At 62.1% G+C, this 17,632-nt stretch overlaps 1 protein-coding gene and 1 long non-coding RNA gene across 2 annotated transcripts; one reads left to right on the top strand and one right to left on the bottom strand.

Annotated features, from left to right (window-relative positions):
• Positions 1-666: 666 nt before the first annotated feature.
• On the bottom strand, positions 667-3,675 carry LOC124968385 (uncharacterized). Its single transcript, XR_007105698.1, has 3 exons — positions 2,002-3,675; positions 1,633-1,836; positions 667-1,337 (listed from the first exon to the last, which is right to left on the bottom strand). It is a non-coding gene; the product is annotated as an uncharacterized LOC124968385 (long non-coding RNA).
• A 256-nt stretch (positions 3,676-3,931) lies between these two features.
• On the top strand, positions 3,932-15,157 carry Klf16 (KLF transcription factor 16). Its single transcript, XM_047530712.1, has 2 exons — positions 3,932-4,777; positions 12,884-15,157. Exons 1-2 carry the CDS (start codon positions 4,327-4,329, stop codon positions 13,183-13,185), a joined length of 753 nt encoding a protein of 250 aa, XP_047386668.1. The 5' UTR covers positions 3,932-4,326; the 3' UTR covers positions 13,186-15,157.
• The last annotated feature ends 2,475 nt before the right edge of the window (positions 15,158-17,632 follow it).

Below are 17,632 nucleotides of genomic sequence, written 5' to 3'. Positions count from 1 at the left end.
GGCGAGGGAGCCACTGACAGGTCGGAGGACTGCCCCCTCAGGAGGCGCTGGCGGAGACCCATGGAGACAGTGGGTGGGCCTGTGATCTGGTCTTCTCCTCACCTGCCCAGGCCCCGAGTCTGTCCCCTTTATCTAGTAGCTGACATTTGTTCTTTGTTTCATTGTACACAGGCAACTTTTATTGAAAGCCTGGGACAGGTTTCCTGTGAGTGAGTGGGCACCTCAGTGGGCAGGTCCAAGGGCAGGACTTATTTAACATCTTGGTAAGCTGTACCCAAAAAGCAAGCACAATGCCTGTAAAGCTTTGTGTAGGAGCTTTGTGTTGGCGGCCACACCTGTGATCCTTGGTCTGAGGCTGAGCCAGAGGGATGGATTGCAAGCCCAAAACCAGCCTGGGAAACTTAGTGAGACCCTGCCTGAAAATGAAAAATAAAAAGGGCTGGGTGTGTGGCTCAGTGGTAAGTGCTTGCCTAGCATGTATGAGGCAGTGGGTTTCATTCTCAGCACCACATGTAAGTAAATGAATAAAATAGAAGTCCATCAACAACTAAATATTTAGAAAACAAAAAGAAAAGGTGGCTGTGGGGGCCCAGCCTGTAATCCCAATGATTCAGGAGGATGAGGCAAGGGGATCACAAGTTTGAGAACAGCCTCAGCAACTTAGGTCCTAAGCAACTCAGACCCTGTCTCAAAAAATAAAAAGAAGGCTGGGGTTGTAGCCCAGTGGGCGCGTGCCTGGGCTTAATCCCCAGTACCAAGGTAGAAAGAGGAAACACTCCTGTCATGCCACCAACTCAGGAGTATGAAGCAGGAGGATCCAAAGTTCCTGGCCTGGCTAAGCTATTTAGTGAGATCCTCTGCAACTTGTCAAGACCACGTGGTAAAAAAGAAAAAGGACTGGGGATGTGGCTCAGTTGGCGAAGCACCCGAGGTCAAACCCCAGTACTAAAAACTCAAGAGCTCCACAAGTGCTGCGGTGAGCTGCTGATGTGACCTGCCCCACGCTTGCGCACAGTGCTTTGCTTTATTTTTGCTTTTGTTTTGGTGGAACTTGAGTTCAGAGAAGTTGGGGAGGTAGTGCAGAGGCCCATCACCCAGCCTGCCTCCTGGTTTCGGGCTCTTCCCTCCACGTCCTGTCCTTTTCATCCTCAGCCGGAAGTGTGGAGGATCCCACACCGCACAGCTTCACATCTCCTCGGCCTTAACATCTGGCATGGTTTTTGAGGCCCTGGAGATCCTCCTCGACCATCTTGAGGAGGACTGACCGACCAGGTGTTGTGTGAAGTTCCCTGACCTGGGTTTGTCCGTTTTCTGATGATCAGACTGAGATGAAGGGTCTGGGGGAGAACATGCAGAAGCGAGGCCCCCGTCACATCCTGTTAGGGGTACCCCAGGCCCACACCACAGTACCCGTGATGCACCCGGACAGCAGATGGAGGTGGGGCCCACAGGTTCTCCACGGGCAGTCCCGTCCTCCCCTCCCTGCTGTGTTCTTGGCAGGCCAGTGTTGGCCTGGCCCATCTTAGGTGCGTGACCCTGGGTATCTGTCCTGGGTGTGTCCTAGTCCACCTGTGCTCCTGGCACTTGTGGTCCCCTGCCCACGTTGTGGTCCTCTCCCCATCCCAGTGACACCTGGCTGCTGCCTGCTGGTTGAGCTGTGCTCTGAGGGGCTGCTGAGACCAGTCCCTGAGCCCCCTGGGGCCACCCCATTTAGCGGCAGGAAGTGAGGTCTGCAGAAGCAGGGTGGACACTCAGCTGTGTGCTGAGCTGTTGTCAGCTTGGTATTTTTCCAGAACCCTCAGCTCCAGGTCTTGGTGCTCCAGCTTTGACTTTTCTCTAAAATGGAGGTGAAAACAGGACAGGGTCACACCACAGGCAGTGTGATAGTGGGGTGCATGGGCCACCCCTGGACAAGCAGGCTTCTGCCATTATACATATATGGCCCTCTGGGGTCTGAGTAGAAACCTCATGGGTGGAGTGTGGGCCGTGGGGGCTTGTTACCTGCAGAGTGGCTGGCATGGTCACAGGCTTCGATCCTGGTGATGGATGGAAGCAGCAGATTCCTGAGGCAGGATACCCAGACAGGGACCCACCTTGCCTCGGCTCAGCCCTCCTGCCTGTGCAGCAGCAGTGACTCCGTGGTCTCTCCCCTTCCCTGTGGCTGCCCCTCACACTGTCACTGCTGCACACACCTGAAGGTCTTCAAGTCTCAGCAGTACAGCCCTCAAGTGTGCCTTCAAGCTGCAGGTGGGGCCACCTCTGGAACACAGCCTTGCTGCCTTGCCAGGGACTGTGAGCCACTTTGCCCGCCTCTGGACCCAGTAAACCTCAGTGGAAGGAATGAAGAGTCACAGCTGCTTCCTCCTGTTTTCTGCAGAGGTGTCTGGCCTGGTGCTCTGGGGAAAAACCCACCAGGCACACTGTCCTAGTCACAGCAGATGGGAGCTACTGAGATGAGAGGGGCTGAAGGCCTGCCCAGGTGGTCCACCTGCTCCACCTTCAAAGACACAGGATGCTTCAAAGACATGGCTTCAGAGCCCTAGTCTGGTGAAGAGGAGCAGGTATCCAAGGGAGGGAGACTGTACCCTCCCAAGTCGATCTTTCTCCCTACCTTCCTCCGTCCAGCCACAGCAGCACCCACCACTGGGGTCCCCAGAGGGCTCAGCTGGGGGATACTAGCGGGGATCACCAAATGTGGGAAGCAGGGAGCTAAGGAGACTCAGGGGAAGTGGCCAGCCAGAGGCAAGAGAGGCTCAGTCAGGCCAGGTGGGTTAGCTGGGGGCAGGTGGAAGGGGATGGACACGGAGATCGAGCATGGGGCCAGGGTCGCGATCCACTCCTTGCCTAAGGGCAGCATCTCTGATCTGTGGGGTTACTGAGACCTGCCAGCAGTGGAAGTGGCTCCAGGAGGCCGCTACTACCTCCTGGAGGCCCCAGCGGCTACTGCACGGCCTTCACCGACCAGCGGGAGTTAGGAAGGGGCGGGAGCCTACTGGCCGACTCAACCACGCGCCCAGGGCCTGGGCGTTTGGGGGACCATAGTCATTTGCATCCCCAGCGTCCTCGCTGCTACTTAACAACTTGGCCTGGACGTCCTTGGGAATTTCCAGGGGCCTCCATCAGCTGACCTGTTTTCCGCACCCAGTCGCTGGGTTCCCAGCCTAAGGCCAGGAAGCGACGCCAGGGACCCCTGTATCCCAAAAAGGGCTGGCTTCCTCGCTGTGGCAACTTGACCCCGGCCTGCCCTTTGCGGCCTTGCCCGCCTTCTCCTTTCCTCTCCCTACTGTGGTCCTCCCCAGTCCCAGTGGGCCGTGCACGCGTAACTCCGGAACCCAGCGCGAAACAGGAACTAACATACGGAGGGTCGGCCGGGCTCCCCACCCTCGCGGACTCTGCCACGTTCGACACCTGGTGCCCAGGCAGTGGGAGGGCCTCCGGGCGCTGGGAACACGGAATGGAGGACTTCGGAGAAGTGCGAGAGAGAAAACCGGTAGCGTGGTCAAAGCCCGGCTCCAGGACCGGGAAGCGGGGGAAGGGTCGCGCACGTGGCCTGGGGGCGGAGCTGGCTGCTTCCGCACCCCCACCGCGGCCACGTGCGGATCCGAGCCCTCCCCATAGCGAACGGGGGCGCGCCCAGGACGAAGGTGGAAGTGTCCGGGGAGGGGGCAGGCTCCCGCCGGCCGCGCGCCCCGGCGTGGGGTGGGCGCGCCCGCCAGGAGGCGGGGCGCGCTCCGAAAGGAGGCGTGGTACGCTCCGCGAGGAGGGGCGTTCCGAGATGGGGCGGGGCGCTCTCCCGGGAGAGGGGCGTGCCGGGGTGTGGGCGGGGTTCACCAGTCGGGCTCCGGGTGTGGGGAGGGGGTTCTCCGGGAAGGGCACGATGCGCGCGCCGGGACAGGGTGGGGCTCCCCGGTCTCGCGCCCTAGGATGGAGAGGGCGCGCTCGGGGCAGGAGACCCAGGCGATCTCCTGCGCAGGAGTGGGCGCGCCGGGGGGGCGGGCTCCTCTGGCTTGAGCACCGCCCCCCGAGCCCGCGCGCTGCTTAGAGTGGTGGAGGGCGCGCCGGGCGGGGGGCGTGGCCGCGGAGCCCCGAGGGGGCGTCCTCCGGGCGGGGCGGGCCTCGGCCGCCCCCGCGGGCTCCGGTGCGTCAGGGCGCGTCAGGCGGGGCGGGGCGGGCCGAGCGCGGGCGGCGGCGGCGGCGGCGCGCGCCCGGCCTCCTCCTCCTCCTCCTCCGCCTCCCGCACTTGAGCAGCCGCTACCGGCAGGACGGACTCAGCTCCCGCCGCCTCCGCTCAGCCCGCTGCGCCTGCACCGCGCGTCCTTGCCCGGCATGTCGGCGGCCGTGGCGTGCGTGGATTATTTCGCCGCCGACGTGCTCATGGCCATCTCCTCTGGCGCCGTGGTTCACCGCGGGCGGCCCGGCCCCGAGGGCGCGGGCCCGGCCGCCGGCCTGGATGTGCGCGCGGCGCGCCGTGAGGCCGCCCCGCCCGGGACCCCCGGGCCGCCGCCTCCGCCCGCCGCGGGCCCGGGACCTGGCGGTGCCGCGGCGCCCCACCTGCTGGCCGCCAGCATCCTGGCCGACCTGCGCGGCGGGCCCGGAGCCGCCCCAGGGGGCGGCTCGCCCGCCTCCTCCTCCTCGGCTGCCTCTTCCCCGTCCTCGGGCCGCGCCCCCGGCGCCGCGCCTGCCGCCGCCGCCAAGAGCCACCGCTGTCCCTTCCCGGGCTGCGCCAAAGCCTACTACAAGTCCTCGCACTTAAAGTCGCACCTGCGGACGCACACAGGTGAGCCCGCACGCGAGCCCCGGCCGCGCGGGGGTGGCCTCCCGAGCCCCCTCCCCCGCCGGGACCCCGAAACTGCGTGGCGCGTGGGGGGCGGGGAGGGGGGCGCGCCCGGGCCGCCGCCGCGCCGCCGGGAGGGCGGGGCCTCGGTGGGTGGGGCGCGCGGGGGGGCGTGGCGGCCACGCGGTCCGGCTGCGAGCGGAGGGCGGCGGCGGGGCTCGGGCGGAGCGGGGCGCCGGCGCGGCGAGGTCCGCGGGCGCGATCGCTCTCCCGGCCGGCAGCCCCTGGGTCTCCTTTCGAGCTCCTTTGGGTCTTGCGTCCTGGTCTGGGTGGAGGGCAGGTGGTTGGAGCATCCGGTTGCGAGGTTCTTCTTGGTTCTCCCCCTCCCCCAGCCTCAGTTTCCTTATCTGTGAAGAGGGAGGAGGATCCGGGTCTCTGCCTCCTGGGTGGCCGCGCGAGTTCTCCCACGAGGGCGGCGAAGCTCCTGGCGCTCGGCCAGGGTGGGGGTGCCCGACACGTTTTTTTCTCCGTTCTCTATATTTTTATGAGGTGGAGGGCGCGTCCGGGAGTGCCGGTTGGGGCCCGAGGCTCGTGTGGAGAGCGTTGGAGAGAGACCCCCACCATTTTTCTGCACCGTGCTTGCCCGTCTCTTACACCTCGTGAGGGATGCGGAAAGGTGCGCGGGGTCGCAGCGGGAAGGAATCCAGCCTCTGGGCGGCTGCCGATCCTTGTACCAGCTCTGTGCTGGTCATTTTTTGAGTCAGCTCCTCTTCCTGATCCCCAGGGTTCCACCCACTGGGCTGGGAGTTCGGAGTGGGTGATGGAAGGTGGCCCTTTTGGTCTGGCGATGGGCGAGTTCACCCCTTCGGAAACCACAGGGAAGCAAAGGTGGTGACCTGGGAGCAGGCTGTGGGGCTGCGTTGGGATGGGGCCTCCATCCTGTCTTGTCTACTAGTAGGTGACTTACCTGCTCTGGACTGGGTTTCTCATCGCTGTAAAGAATGCAGGACCGCTTTCTTAAGGGTCCTTGTGGGGGGTCACTCAGGGCAACGGGCACCCAGAAGGGACTTGGTCCACAGCCTCCCACGGAGGATTTAGGGAAGCAGAATTGGCCAGGGTATTGCAGCGGAGGTGGTCTTGGAGATGGTTTGCAGGCAAGCCCCAGGCACATTGCAGGGCCTCCAATGCCAAGTGGAGGGACTGAGGTCCCACCCTTGTGGTGTGAGGAGCCCCACTTGGAGGCTGGAGAGGAGGAGGGAGTAGAGTGGGTATGAAAGTGCTTGTTTTCTACTTTTGTTTTGTGCTCATAGCCTGGGGCCAGGACACTGCCCACCTTGGAGCCAAGCAGTGCAGAATATAGGGTGGACTCAACGTTTCATGCCCAAGGTCTCCACCTTTTGCTGAGCGGCTCCAGTGTGTGTGTCGTGCATGCATTTCTGCAGGGTTTGGGGAGGAGCTGGGGGACAGAAGAGGAGAGCCTGCAGGCAGTGGGCTGGGGCTGAAGTGAGCCCTGGCTGCTTGCTGATGACTTGCTGGTCTGAACTGTAAGGTGAAGTGGAACCCGAGGGAATCCTGCCTTCTCCACTCCCTGCTGCACATCTCCTGTCCCACTTCAGAAAGTGACATGTTTTCTGATGGTGTGGCTCTAAGCACTGGTTTGGTTTTTCCCAGAACATCTTACTTCCTGGGTTGGGTCAAGGGGGAAGCCAGGCCACCTCCCACTGTGGCACCCAGGGGACGCTCCTCTAGGCTCCGAGGCGCTGGCAGCAGCGCGCCTGTGCCCTGCTCTGCGGTGTCAGTGTGGTCATCCTATGTGTAGTGAGAGAGGGGTCTGCAGGTGATCAGGCAGACTTTTTACTACAGCTCCGTGCGTGCTGGGGGAGGGCAGGGTGCCTGCCTGGGGTGAGGCGGTGGATGTCCTGTCCCAAAGTCCCCTCTGTAAGAAGCTTTGGGGGGCTAGGGGGGCAGTCGTGGACCCAGGCACCTCTGATTTAATTGCTGGTGGGTTGGGGACGTTTGCATGCTCGTTCAAGGCCTCCCTTGCTCCCAGGACCACCGTGGGGTTGGTGTACAAGGACCTCCTAATGGAAAGGGCTTCGGTTTCTCTAGCCCTCAAGGGAGGTCACGGCAACTGTCAGGTCCCTTGAGGAGCCAGAAAGGCCTACTTGGTCCTGAGTCCAGCTTGGTTCACCCTGAATGCAGTTGTCAGTCACGTGCTGTGTGCAGAGCTGTTTCCGAGGGCTGTTGTCCGGGAGAGTCCTACCCTTACCCACCTCTGCCTGGGGACTCTTCTACATTAAGGGGGCAGCAGTCTGGACAAGGGCACCACCTGGGGCAGTGGGTAGATCCTGGACCACAGGCTCCTGTGTCCACAGCCCTTAGCCCTGTGGAGCCTGTGTGGGGCTGGGAAGGGCTTTGGAAGCTGTGGGAGATGTTGATGCCGTTGCTGTGGATACTGAGAGTGAGCCAGGAATGGGGTGGGGGCGGGGGTGGGAAGAGAGGCTGGCTGTGGACTCCTTGCTCTTGGAACATCCTCCGTCCCTGGAAGCCCCCTGTCCCTGGCCCCCAGTGCCCAGCGCAGTCAGCAGGAGAGGCACTCAGACCTGGAAGAGGTGTGCTAAGCCACTCACTGGGCACTGAGGTCTTCCCCAGAGGGCTGCCCTGGGCACTGCAGGCTGCTGAGCCGTGTCCCTGACTCTACTTCCTCCACTCCAGGAGCATCCCTGGTTGTGACAAATACCAGTGTCCCCTGGAGGGGCTTCAGGGGTCGGCCCCGGTTGCACTGTCCTCTGAGGAGCCTGTTTACCCAAGTCTGTGAGGGATTCCTGGGTGTCTGCTGCGTGGCAGGGCCGTGCGAGGCCCTGTGGAGAGGACACCAGTCCCTGTCCACTTTCTTACCACTGAGCCACATCCCAGCCCTTTTCATTTTTTATTTTGAGACAGAGTCTTGCTAATTTGCCCAGGCTGGCCTCGAACTTGTGCTCCTCCTGCTGTAGCCTTCTAAGTCGCTGGGATAATGGGTGTGTGCTGCCCAGCCAGCCTTGTCCCAGGACTTGTGAAACACTGGCCAGCCGAGGGATCGAGGGATCGAGGGATCGAGGGATGGGGAGAGCAGTGCTGCCGTGGAGAACAAGGCTTCCTGAGGGAAAAGGTTTCAGATCTGAGGCTGGCTCAGTGGGCGGGGTGGGAGCCGCATGCTGGACCTGGGCATGGATTTTGAGGTGGGGAGGGGCAGGGCAGGCAAGGTGAAGAAGAGCTGTGTCTGGTCCCCGGGGCGGGGGCGGGGGAGGCAGGCTTGGCTTTGCAGAGGAAAATCCGTTTATGGAGAAGGGATTAGGATGGAAAAGGGTGCAGGGTGGGGCAGGTCTGGGAGGGAGGGAGGGAGGAGGGCCAGTCTACCAGTTGGGGTAGGGGAGGAGTTTGGGGCATGGGGTGCAGAAGGCTAGGGCGAACCCAGTTTTCTGATAGGGAAGCCCAAGGTGTCAGCCGGGTGGTGACATTGCTTGCTGAAGAGGGACCCAGGAGGGCAGATAGGGACTGGGCCTCAAAGGGAAGCAGTCCATCTCCTGGCAGAGCTGTGGGTACCCATAGGGGCAGGCTGGCAGTGCTGGGAGGGGGTGTGCCGGGCCCAGGGGCTGAGGTGCACCCCCAGCGAGGGCCTAGGGACTGCCTCCCCCACTCTGCAGGCTTCCTCACTGATGGAAGGGGCAGGGCCCCCCAGCTTTGCAGGGGGTGATAACCACCCCCACCCAGACTCCCTGATAAAAGTGGCCCACAGGGGCTGGGAGTTGGTGAATGATACCAGCCAAGGCTGGCCTCCCTGGGGGGAGCCTCGCAACCTCCCCCTCGGGCCCAAGATGCCCTAGGAGGTGCCAGTCTAGGTGTGAAGTGGCCAGGCAGGCTGGATGGCCCCAGAGGGACAAGGAGCCTTGGGCTCTTGGTGGGCCTTGTGTCCTCTTTAAGTAAATGGGGAGGTGACAGCTCCTGCTTGGGGTCGTGTGCCCCTTCCTTCTCCAGGACACTGCACAGGTGCCTGTGCTGGCTCACAGTGGGGTGTGAGGGACTAGGTAGCATAGCATGAGATACAGAAAACGTGACAAAGGGCACAGGAGGTGGGGGCCACCAGCAGTGGGGACCCTCTGAGTCACGGTGGAGCTCAGGAAGCAGGCGCAGATGAGTGGCCCCAGGGCTAGGTGTACAGCTGCCGCTGCACTCACCCGGCGGGCGTGGGAGCTGGGCAGAGCCACGGGGTCTGGAGATTCCAGAGGCAGTGGGATTTGCTGGAGGCGGCAGGTGAGGAAGTGAGGACCCAGGGATGTGTCTGCTGGTGTTTTTGGCGGGAATAGCACGGTGATTCCAAGGGGAAGCTTGTGGCTTGGTGGAGGTCGAGGGCAGCAGCGGTGGAGTGGGTGGGCTGGTCAGGGGCCAGATGGAGCTCAAGAGCATGGGGCAGCTGTGCCACCCCTGGCTGGCCTTGGTCTCCCGGCCTTTCTGCTGTGCTCCCAGACTCTCCTGTGGGTTCTCTGGGACCTCTTCAGGGATCACGTCCTTCAGGAAGCCCTCTGCCCCTCCCTGGCCGTGCAAGGGGCCCTCCTGCACCCACTGCTGTCTGCTGCTGGGGTGCCTTCTCCCTTACCTGTGTCCCTCCCCATAGTGGGCACAGCCAGCCAGGACACCCGTTCCACTCCAGGCCATCCCAGGTGAGGATTCCCTGGCTCCCTGCCCTGAGCCCCAGAAAGGCTGACACCTGCAGGCCCTCCTGCCGGCGGCTCAGGAGATGTCCTGGCCTCTGTTTTTCTTAAGTCTAGTGCTCTCACAGCTGAGCTATTTCAGCAGGGTGGCAGGTTGGCCTCCATTTTTCTGATCCTGCATGGCACTGAGGCAACCCTGCTGTCCTGAGCTCACCCTTCCTGCCAGAGTCAGAGGGTCAAGTCCACCTTGGCGCTGCCCACAGTGCCTTGCCTGCCTGGGCCCACCCACTACATCCTCCTCCTGCTCCCACTAGCCAGGTGGCTGCACTTGGGGCTCTGGTGGACTCAGTTCTGAGCCATCTCCATCTGCCTCCAAAGTTACCCCCAACGAGTGGACCGAGAGGGGGTGGGAGGGCTGACCAAGCATTCTGCAGGCATGTGCCCAACTTGTGGGGCCAGGAAGCTGTGCACCCCCATGCTGCAGCCCATGTGTGCACGTGTGTGTCCTAGCCACCAAGTGTGGGGCGCAGTTGGCAGGCGCTCAGAAAGCGACCCTGGCCCGGGCCCCTGCCCCTGGCGGGAGCAGGACCATGTGACCATGAGCGGTGTTGGCTGGGGCTGCTGATGTCCCAGCCGCCACCGAGCTGCTACGTGCGGCAGCTGTGTTCCCAGCGGCTGCGGGCGGGCGCTGGCACCCCTCGCCTGCCTCTCAACCTGCTGGTTGCAAAGTGGAACTGGTGGGGGGAGGTAGGGGGCCCTTGGGAGGCGGGACCAGCTTTGCAACCCTGAAAGGGGAAGTAAGTGTCTCTGCCTTCTCCCTGCTGCAAGATGGCCACAAGGACAGCTTGCCTCTAGGGAGGACTGTTGCCCCTTCATCTGGGTCTTCTCCAAAGCCACCAGCCTACAGCTCATGAACAGACTCCCCTCCCCCCAGACTGTGACCCTTCCGAGCTGTCAGATCTGTGTGGCCAGGATTGGGGGTGGAGCTTCCTTCCTGGCTGTGTCCAGCTTGGTCCTGGTGAGAACTGTCCTGCTGGTTGCCCTCCAGCCACTGCCAACCCTGGGTCCACGGACTTGGGGCTGCTGGTGGTCTTGGAAACAATGACCTGCCTCTAGCTCCCATCCGCCAGCTGCCTGGGGTCCCAGCCTCTGGGAACTTGTGGCTCCTCCTGGTGTGAGCATGACCCAGAGCTACCTTGTAAATGCTTCCTTGGAGGGTGTGCGTGGGCTTGGACCCAATTGTCTGTCTGTACAGGGGTGTTGGGTGTACGGGGAGGGCGAGGGCATGGGGGAGGGGGGTTTTCCTTTGGCACCTTTCAGGGTGGGATGAGGGCAGGTGTCCTCAGCAGCCCAGCCCCACCATTTCCCCTCTTCCTTAGTCCTTCTCCCCTTGAGCCGCTTAGACCAGAGGTGTCACCAAGTCATCCTGGGCACAGTTCTGGGCCTTGCCCATGGTCCCTCCTGCTGGTTTCCAGTCACCTCTGTACCCCCGCCCCTGTGGGTTCCGTTTTGGGGCCTTTCCTTGTCCATGGCTGCAGGACCCCCTTCTCTTGAGGTCTGTGCCTGACTCCTGGCATCTCCCACACTGGTGTTACCTCAGGCTGCCCCCACCTGGACTGCTACCTGGCTGTGGGGTCGTTCCCGAGGCTAGGCCTCGGGGCCACCAGGGTACCTGTTGCTTTGTCTCCCTTATTCCTACTTTGGGCTCCATCCAGTGTCACAAGGGGAGCCACACATTTGAAGACTCCCATGCACCCCACCCTTCAAAACCCTTGAGCAGCCAGGCAGATGGCTCACATCTGTCATTCCAGCTAGGGGAGAAGATCGAGGCCAGTTTGGGCAACTTAGCCAGACCCTGCCTTCAGAGGGAGGGCGGCGCTGGAGATGTAGCTCAGTGCTACTACGAATCACCCTTGTACCCGCAAGCTCGCGCCTCGGAACCCCAGCCTTCTGGGTACTCTGCGCGTGGCCCAAACTTGGTTCTTGGGTGTGTTTGGCACCAAATGCCAGAGCTGGTCCAGAGCCCTTGGCGTCCCAGGTAGACCCGAGTCTGAATGGGACTGGCTTGTCCCTCCCCAGGCCTTGAGATCCCTGTTTGCTGGGGAGACCCAGACCACTCGGTTGTCATGTGCTGTGTGCCCAAGGCCGGGTTACGGGGGGCGACGGGGGACCCAGTTCTGGAGCAAAGTGGAGGGACAACAGGCGGCTGGGCTGGCGACGCCTGGGTCCCTCTCTGGTCCCAGGCAGGATGGGCGCGGCCCTCCCGGCGGTGGGAGGGCTATTTGCAGAGGAAGTTGCCCGCCCCTGCCCAGCGCCATCTGTCTTCCGGGACCGGGCGGGGCGGCCAACTGCGGGCTGCCAGGCCCCGCCCCTTCCCAGAGGCCCCGCCCTCACGCTGCGCCCTTATCTGTACGGTGACCCTCCTAGCCCGGCGGCTCCTGGTCATTCTCCGAGAGCTGGAACCAGGCTACGCTGCCAGCCCCAGCTTCCACCCTGTGTCAGGGGCCGTGGAGACTGAGACCCGCTGAGCCTGATCGTTGGAGGCTGCAGGTGGCCCTGGGAGTGCGTGGGGTGGGGATCTTCAGGTTTCTTTGTCCATAGAGGGGCCACAGTGGTCAGTGCAGAGTCTTCGGCGTGGCAACTTGCCAAGCCTGCTTCCTTCTTTACCACCCGATGGTCATTTGAAAGAGGAGGGGTTTGGTTGGGCTCTCTGAGCCCTGGGAGGCTCTTGGATGTCCCACAGGAGGGTGGACTGGGAATTGGGTGGAAGTCTCCTGGGGAGGGCATGGAGTGGTTCATCCACCAAGCCCAACGCGCTGGTTCCAAGCGGGTAGAGACACTAAAACTAGGCGACCTTTGATCCTTCCCAGTGTGGTGCGCTCCCATCTTGGGAAGGGGAAAAAACAGCAGACTGGGGACGCTCTGGCTTCAGGTGTCTCCAGGTTCTGCACACGGCCATCAGAGCAGGCTCCTGGTACTATCCTTTATCGAAGTTTCTAGGACATAAGGAAGGAAAGTGGGAGCTGGGGTCGCGGCTTAGTGGAAGAGCACTTTCCTTGCATGCGCAGGGGTGCTGGGTTCGATCCTCGGCACCTCGTGAATAAATAAAGGTATTGAGTCCATCTAAACCAAAGAATGAAAAAAGGAGGAGAAGGAGGAAAGTAATCATTAGGGTTGTTGTGGGACTCCAGGGTGGGTGGGTTGAAGGTAGTGCTGTCTGTCCGTCTTATTTTCCTCCCTTTGGTAGTGCTGGGATGGAGCCCAGGCCCGAGCACCCGCTGGGCTGCACCCCATTGCTCCCTGCAAGTCCATGTTCCTGTTGGAGAAGGGACTGAGACATGAGGTGCTGGTACCCTGGGGGGCTCCGTGGAGGCCTCTGGCCTCCCTCCCCTCTGACTGCTCTCTGCCCTCTGTCCAGGTGAACGCCCCTTTGCCTGTGACTGGCCCGGCTGTGACAAGAAGTTTGCTCGCTCCGATGAGCTGGCCCGCCACCACCGGACGCACACAGGTGAGAAGCGCTTCCCCTGCCCCCTGTGTACCAAGCGCTTCACCCGTAGTGACCACCTGACCAAGCACGCCCGCCGCCACCCTGGCTTCCGCCCGGAACTGCTCCGTCGCCCGGGTACGCGGAGCACCTCACCCAGCAACTCACTGCCCTGCAGCCTGGCTGGCAGCCCTGCGCCCAGCCCAGCGCCCAGCCCAGCCCCTGCAGGCCTGTAGGGCTCTGGTCCACCCTCTCTGGGTGGGGGCCCCCTGCTAGGCCTCGGCTTGGACCACCAGCAACAGGAGGACACGTCAGCCCTCCGGGGCCCACATGGTTACCAACCCAGAGCCCCAGGCCCCTTCCAGCAGACCCAAGACGCCCCTGCTCACCTCAAGAAAGCAAGGAGCCTGAGACTGGACCTGGGTCAGCCTTGGAGGTGGCCCTGGACAGCATCTGTATATAGCCATGATTGTTAACTGTCTTCCCATCTGTTCTGCAGGGACCCCAGGTGGGCAGCCAGCAGGCCCTCCCCCTCCCCCTCCAGCACCCTCTGCCTTTCCCCAGCTGTAGTGTTTGAGGGGCGGGTGGGCCCAGGGGAGCTTCCCCTGTCCAGGGCTGTACTAGGGACTGAGGCCTCAGGCCGGCCACTCTCTCTGGGTTGGGATGAAGTGTGCACAGAGCCATAGACGGACCAGGGGTTCCCTTGAACCCCTGCCTGTCCCCATCCCCACCCTACTGAAAGCCATTGGAGATGTTCAGGGAAATGGGGGTGCAGCCTGGCAGCCCCCAACTTGGTTACTCAATCTCAGGTGTCCACAGGTTCTGCCCCGGGAAAGGGCTGCTTAGCACCCAGGCCCGGGGAGGGGGAGGTGTTTCCAGAGGGCTCCAGGCCCTGCCTGGGGGAGGGAGGGAGACCGGCGGTTCCCAGGGAGGGTGGCAGCCAGGAGGGTGCTGGGTTACTCATGCCACGCTGTCTGCTGGCAGGGGCCTGGCTCCCCCTCTGGGTGTGTGTGTGAGTGAGCGAGAGACCAAGGGGAGGCTGGTGCTGCGGGCCCAGCCTCTTTGCTTCCACTGGGGTAGGGTCCCCATCCCCGACTTCGGCCTTTGTGGCATTGTGTGACAGACAATCTTGTACAGGACCCCGTTGGCCAGCTGTCCCTGCCCTGCAGGTGGGCTGTTGCCCAGCAGGCCAGGCTCTCAGGCTCCATCCGATCTGGGGCCTTCTGCCCCTCAAGTCCCTCTTGCTCTTGGGTGCCTGGAAGGAGTGGCCCCTGGACCCCCGACTGGAAGCAGGAGGCCCAACTCTTCAGCCTCCTGGGATAGCTCGTTTTTTTTGGACCGGATAGAATATTTTTTCAGGCCCCAATCCCTTTCTTGTTCGGCCCCGTGGGTGGTCCGATGTCCTCAGGGGTGGGTGGGGAGTAGTCTTGGGGATCACCTGCCAGGCAGAGCCTCTTCAGGGTCTTCCCACTGTGGTTTGGATTTCTTTTGGAAGAGGGACCCAGGACCTCCCTGGAGTGGAGAGGGATCCAGGCTTCCTACCCAGACCCAGGAAGGGTCTCTGCCTGTCCTGAGGCAGGTGCAGGGTACCGGCACCCCCACTTGTTCAGAACCTTCCAGTCACCTGATTGGGGGCTTTGGATGACTCTGGTTTCTACCTGGCTCCAACTCCAGTCCAGTGGGACTCAGGGGTGGCGGGAGGCAGGGGTGATGCCCTTCTGGAGCTGGGCTCGGAGGGTCTCCCTGATCCAGTCTGCGCCGGGTCCTTCCCAGGGGTCCTTCCAGGCAGGTGCGTCTGTCTGCACACCCTCCTCTGGCCCTGTCAGATGCCTTAGTCCCTGGGGTGGGCTGGGGGCTGGGGCCCCTTTTTCCTGTGTCTTCGGATGTGTCTTGCTTGGTCCCAGCCCCTGTGCCTGTCCTCTGCAGGGTGGGACTGTGCTTCCAGGGCCTAGGAAGCTGGGGAGCCCTCTGAATCCTTGGCCTCTCTCTGGTATCTAGGGGCACAGACTCTAGCCCGCTTTCCCCTACCCCCACCCCGGGAGCTAGTGGTCTCTGGGACCCAGTTCCAGCCATTTAGGGGTGGCCTCTGAAGGGCAATGGGGGGGGGGAGCCCTAAGGGACTTGTGCTTTCCGTGGGCAGCGCCCCTCCCTCACCCTGCCTGGCCTCGTCCTTGTATTTAATGAATTAAAGCCATTTTTTAAACCCTGCCCCAGTCTTCTGTGGTTTGTTTCCTTGGAGGGCTCCCCGCTGGAGGGCTCCCCGCTGGCGGGCCCTGGGGACTCCGCCCTGCCCGCCAGGGAAACCAAGGCAGTGCGCTGGCGCCCGGGTTGGGTGCCCGGAGAGAGACAGCGCGGCCGAGGCCCCGGGAGGGTGCCTGCTGCAGTGCGCAGCGCGCATCACCCACGCCGGTGCGCCGCGCCCCCCGCCCGCCCGTTACCTAGCAACGAGGCAGGGTGACTCGACGCCCGCCGGGGGCGGCAGCAGCCTGCCCCCTTCGCTTTCCGGCTCCGGTGGGGCGGCCCGGGCTGCATCCCCCCGTGCGTGGGCGAGACCCGCTGCACCCCACTTGCCCATCTGTCCCCCCACTCGGCTCCTGGGCCCGGCCGTCCTGCAGCTCAGGTACTGAGTGCCTACTGTGTGCCACCTTATTGAAAGGGGGGTGGGTGCCGAAGGGGGAGGGACCTTTGCCACTGGGGTCTTAGTGCCCCCCATGAGCGCCCAGAAGCAGGTGAGAACTTTGAACCCCACCCTGGGAAAAAGACTGGGATCTCAGAGCCCTGGGGCCTCTGGCCTCGCCAGCGCCAGGCAGACCCTCCCCCACACACCTGTCCTCTTCGGAGTCCCGCCCAGGTAAGGCTCTGGCCCGCCACCTGGTGACCACCCTGGGAACTGCGCAGCTGGCGTCCACTTGCCTTAACTCTTTCCCCAGGTTCCTTACTTGGTACCAAGGGACCACCGACCTGGGCATGGGCTCTTTGCCTTTATGGAGGACAGCCCCCCTGGCTCCTGACCCACTTATTCCCCAGCCCTGCAGACACGGGACCACTCACCCCTTCAGATCCTGCCTAGTTCTCTGCCCCTTGGGGCTAGATTCTTAGAATGTGGGGTCTACAGTTGCAGCTTTGTCCTAGGTACACGCCCGCCGGGCTTTGAACCCCCCACATGACCCAGAACCACCACCGTTCTTGAGGGGCCTCTGGACCCCTGATCCATGTGGGTGAGCCCTCCCCCCACCTCCTGTGTACTCCCCCATGCCACTCAGCAGGGGCTTCCAGGGAGGACAGCCGCAGTACTCCCGGACGCTTCCCCCTCGGGCATGGCAGCCCCATCTCAGCAGGTTCCTCGGCCCACACCCCGGGGCCTCCTGGACTTGCCTTTCTCTTCTCTTCCTTTGTCCTTCATGGTGCTGGGATGAAGCCGAGGCCCCTGCACAGGCTACGTGAGTACCCCACCACTGAGTACACCTCAGCCCTTTTTACTTTCCGACAGGCTCTTGCTGAGTTGCCCAGGTTGGCCTCAGACCTGCGATCCTCCTGACTCAGTCTCCGGAGTTGCTGCGATGACAGCTGTGTGCCACCCTGCCTGCCTGGACTCACCTTTGTTACTGCCCACATCCAGTCCATCTGAATCTCCCCTGTGCGCTACCTTCAAAATGTATCTGGGCTTGATCCCTAGCACCAAAACCCCACAGAATATACCCAGATCTATCACTTTTTCCCACTGTTTCTTGGTGGGAACTGAACCCAGGGCCTTGCAGTGCTGGGCAAGTGCTCCACCAGAGCCACACGCAGTCCTCCCCACTTCCAGGGCCTCCGTCTGGTCTGGTCCCAGCATTCCTCACCTAGACCACAGTAGTCTCTGCCCTAGTTCTCTGGTGCCCCCAGGCTGTCCTTCCCACAGTAGCCACCAGAGGGGGCCTGTGAGCACCCAAGTGAGGTCCTCTGCCTTCAGTCCTCCATGGTAACCACCTCCACTGGGGTCAAAGCCCAAGTCCTCTGCACGGTCAAGGAGGCTCTGCACGACCTGCCCGGTCCTCTTCCTGCCTCCCCTCCTACCTTTCTCCCGCTTGCTCCCTCTGCTGCAGCTACAAGTGTCTCCCCAAACCCAGGCCCAGTCCTGTTTCAGGGCCTTGGCCCTCTGCCTGAACACTTCTGACATTTTCTGGGTACTCACTCCTTCCCTCCATTTAGGTCTCTATCTAAACACTACTTCCCCCCGTGAATTCCCCTGTCCTAAACAGGAATTTCTCTAAAGAAGATATGCAAATGGCCAGTGTGCACATGAAAAGATGCTCAACAGCGTTGAGCCACGAGGAAAATACAAATACTCACCACAATGGGAAGCCACTTCACACACACCAGAATGGCTAGGATCCAGAGACATATACTACCAGACGTTGGGGAAGATCGGGAGAAGCTAGAGCTCTCGTGCACCTCTGGTGGGAATGTAACACGTACACCTACGTTGGAGACATCAATCCGGCAGTTCCTCAAGGTGAATGTAGTTAACATGTGGCCCAGGGAGGCCTTTCTTAGGTATCCATCAAAGAGAAATAAAAACACTTCCATGCAAGGACTTGTACACAAATGTTCAAAGCAGCATTACCTACAACAGCTGAAAAGTAGAAGGAACCCAAATGCCCCATCCTTGGATGAATGGATATATAAAACAAGATGGCCTGT

Source organism: Sciurus carolinensis, chromosome 17 (genome assembly GCF_902686445.1).
Source record: "Sciurus carolinensis chromosome 17, mSciCar1.2, whole genome shotgun sequence".
NCBI lineage: Eukaryota > Metazoa > Chordata > Mammalia > Rodentia > Sciuridae > Sciurus > Sciurus carolinensis.
This window is presented reverse-complemented; position numbering and strand designations above follow the sequence as displayed.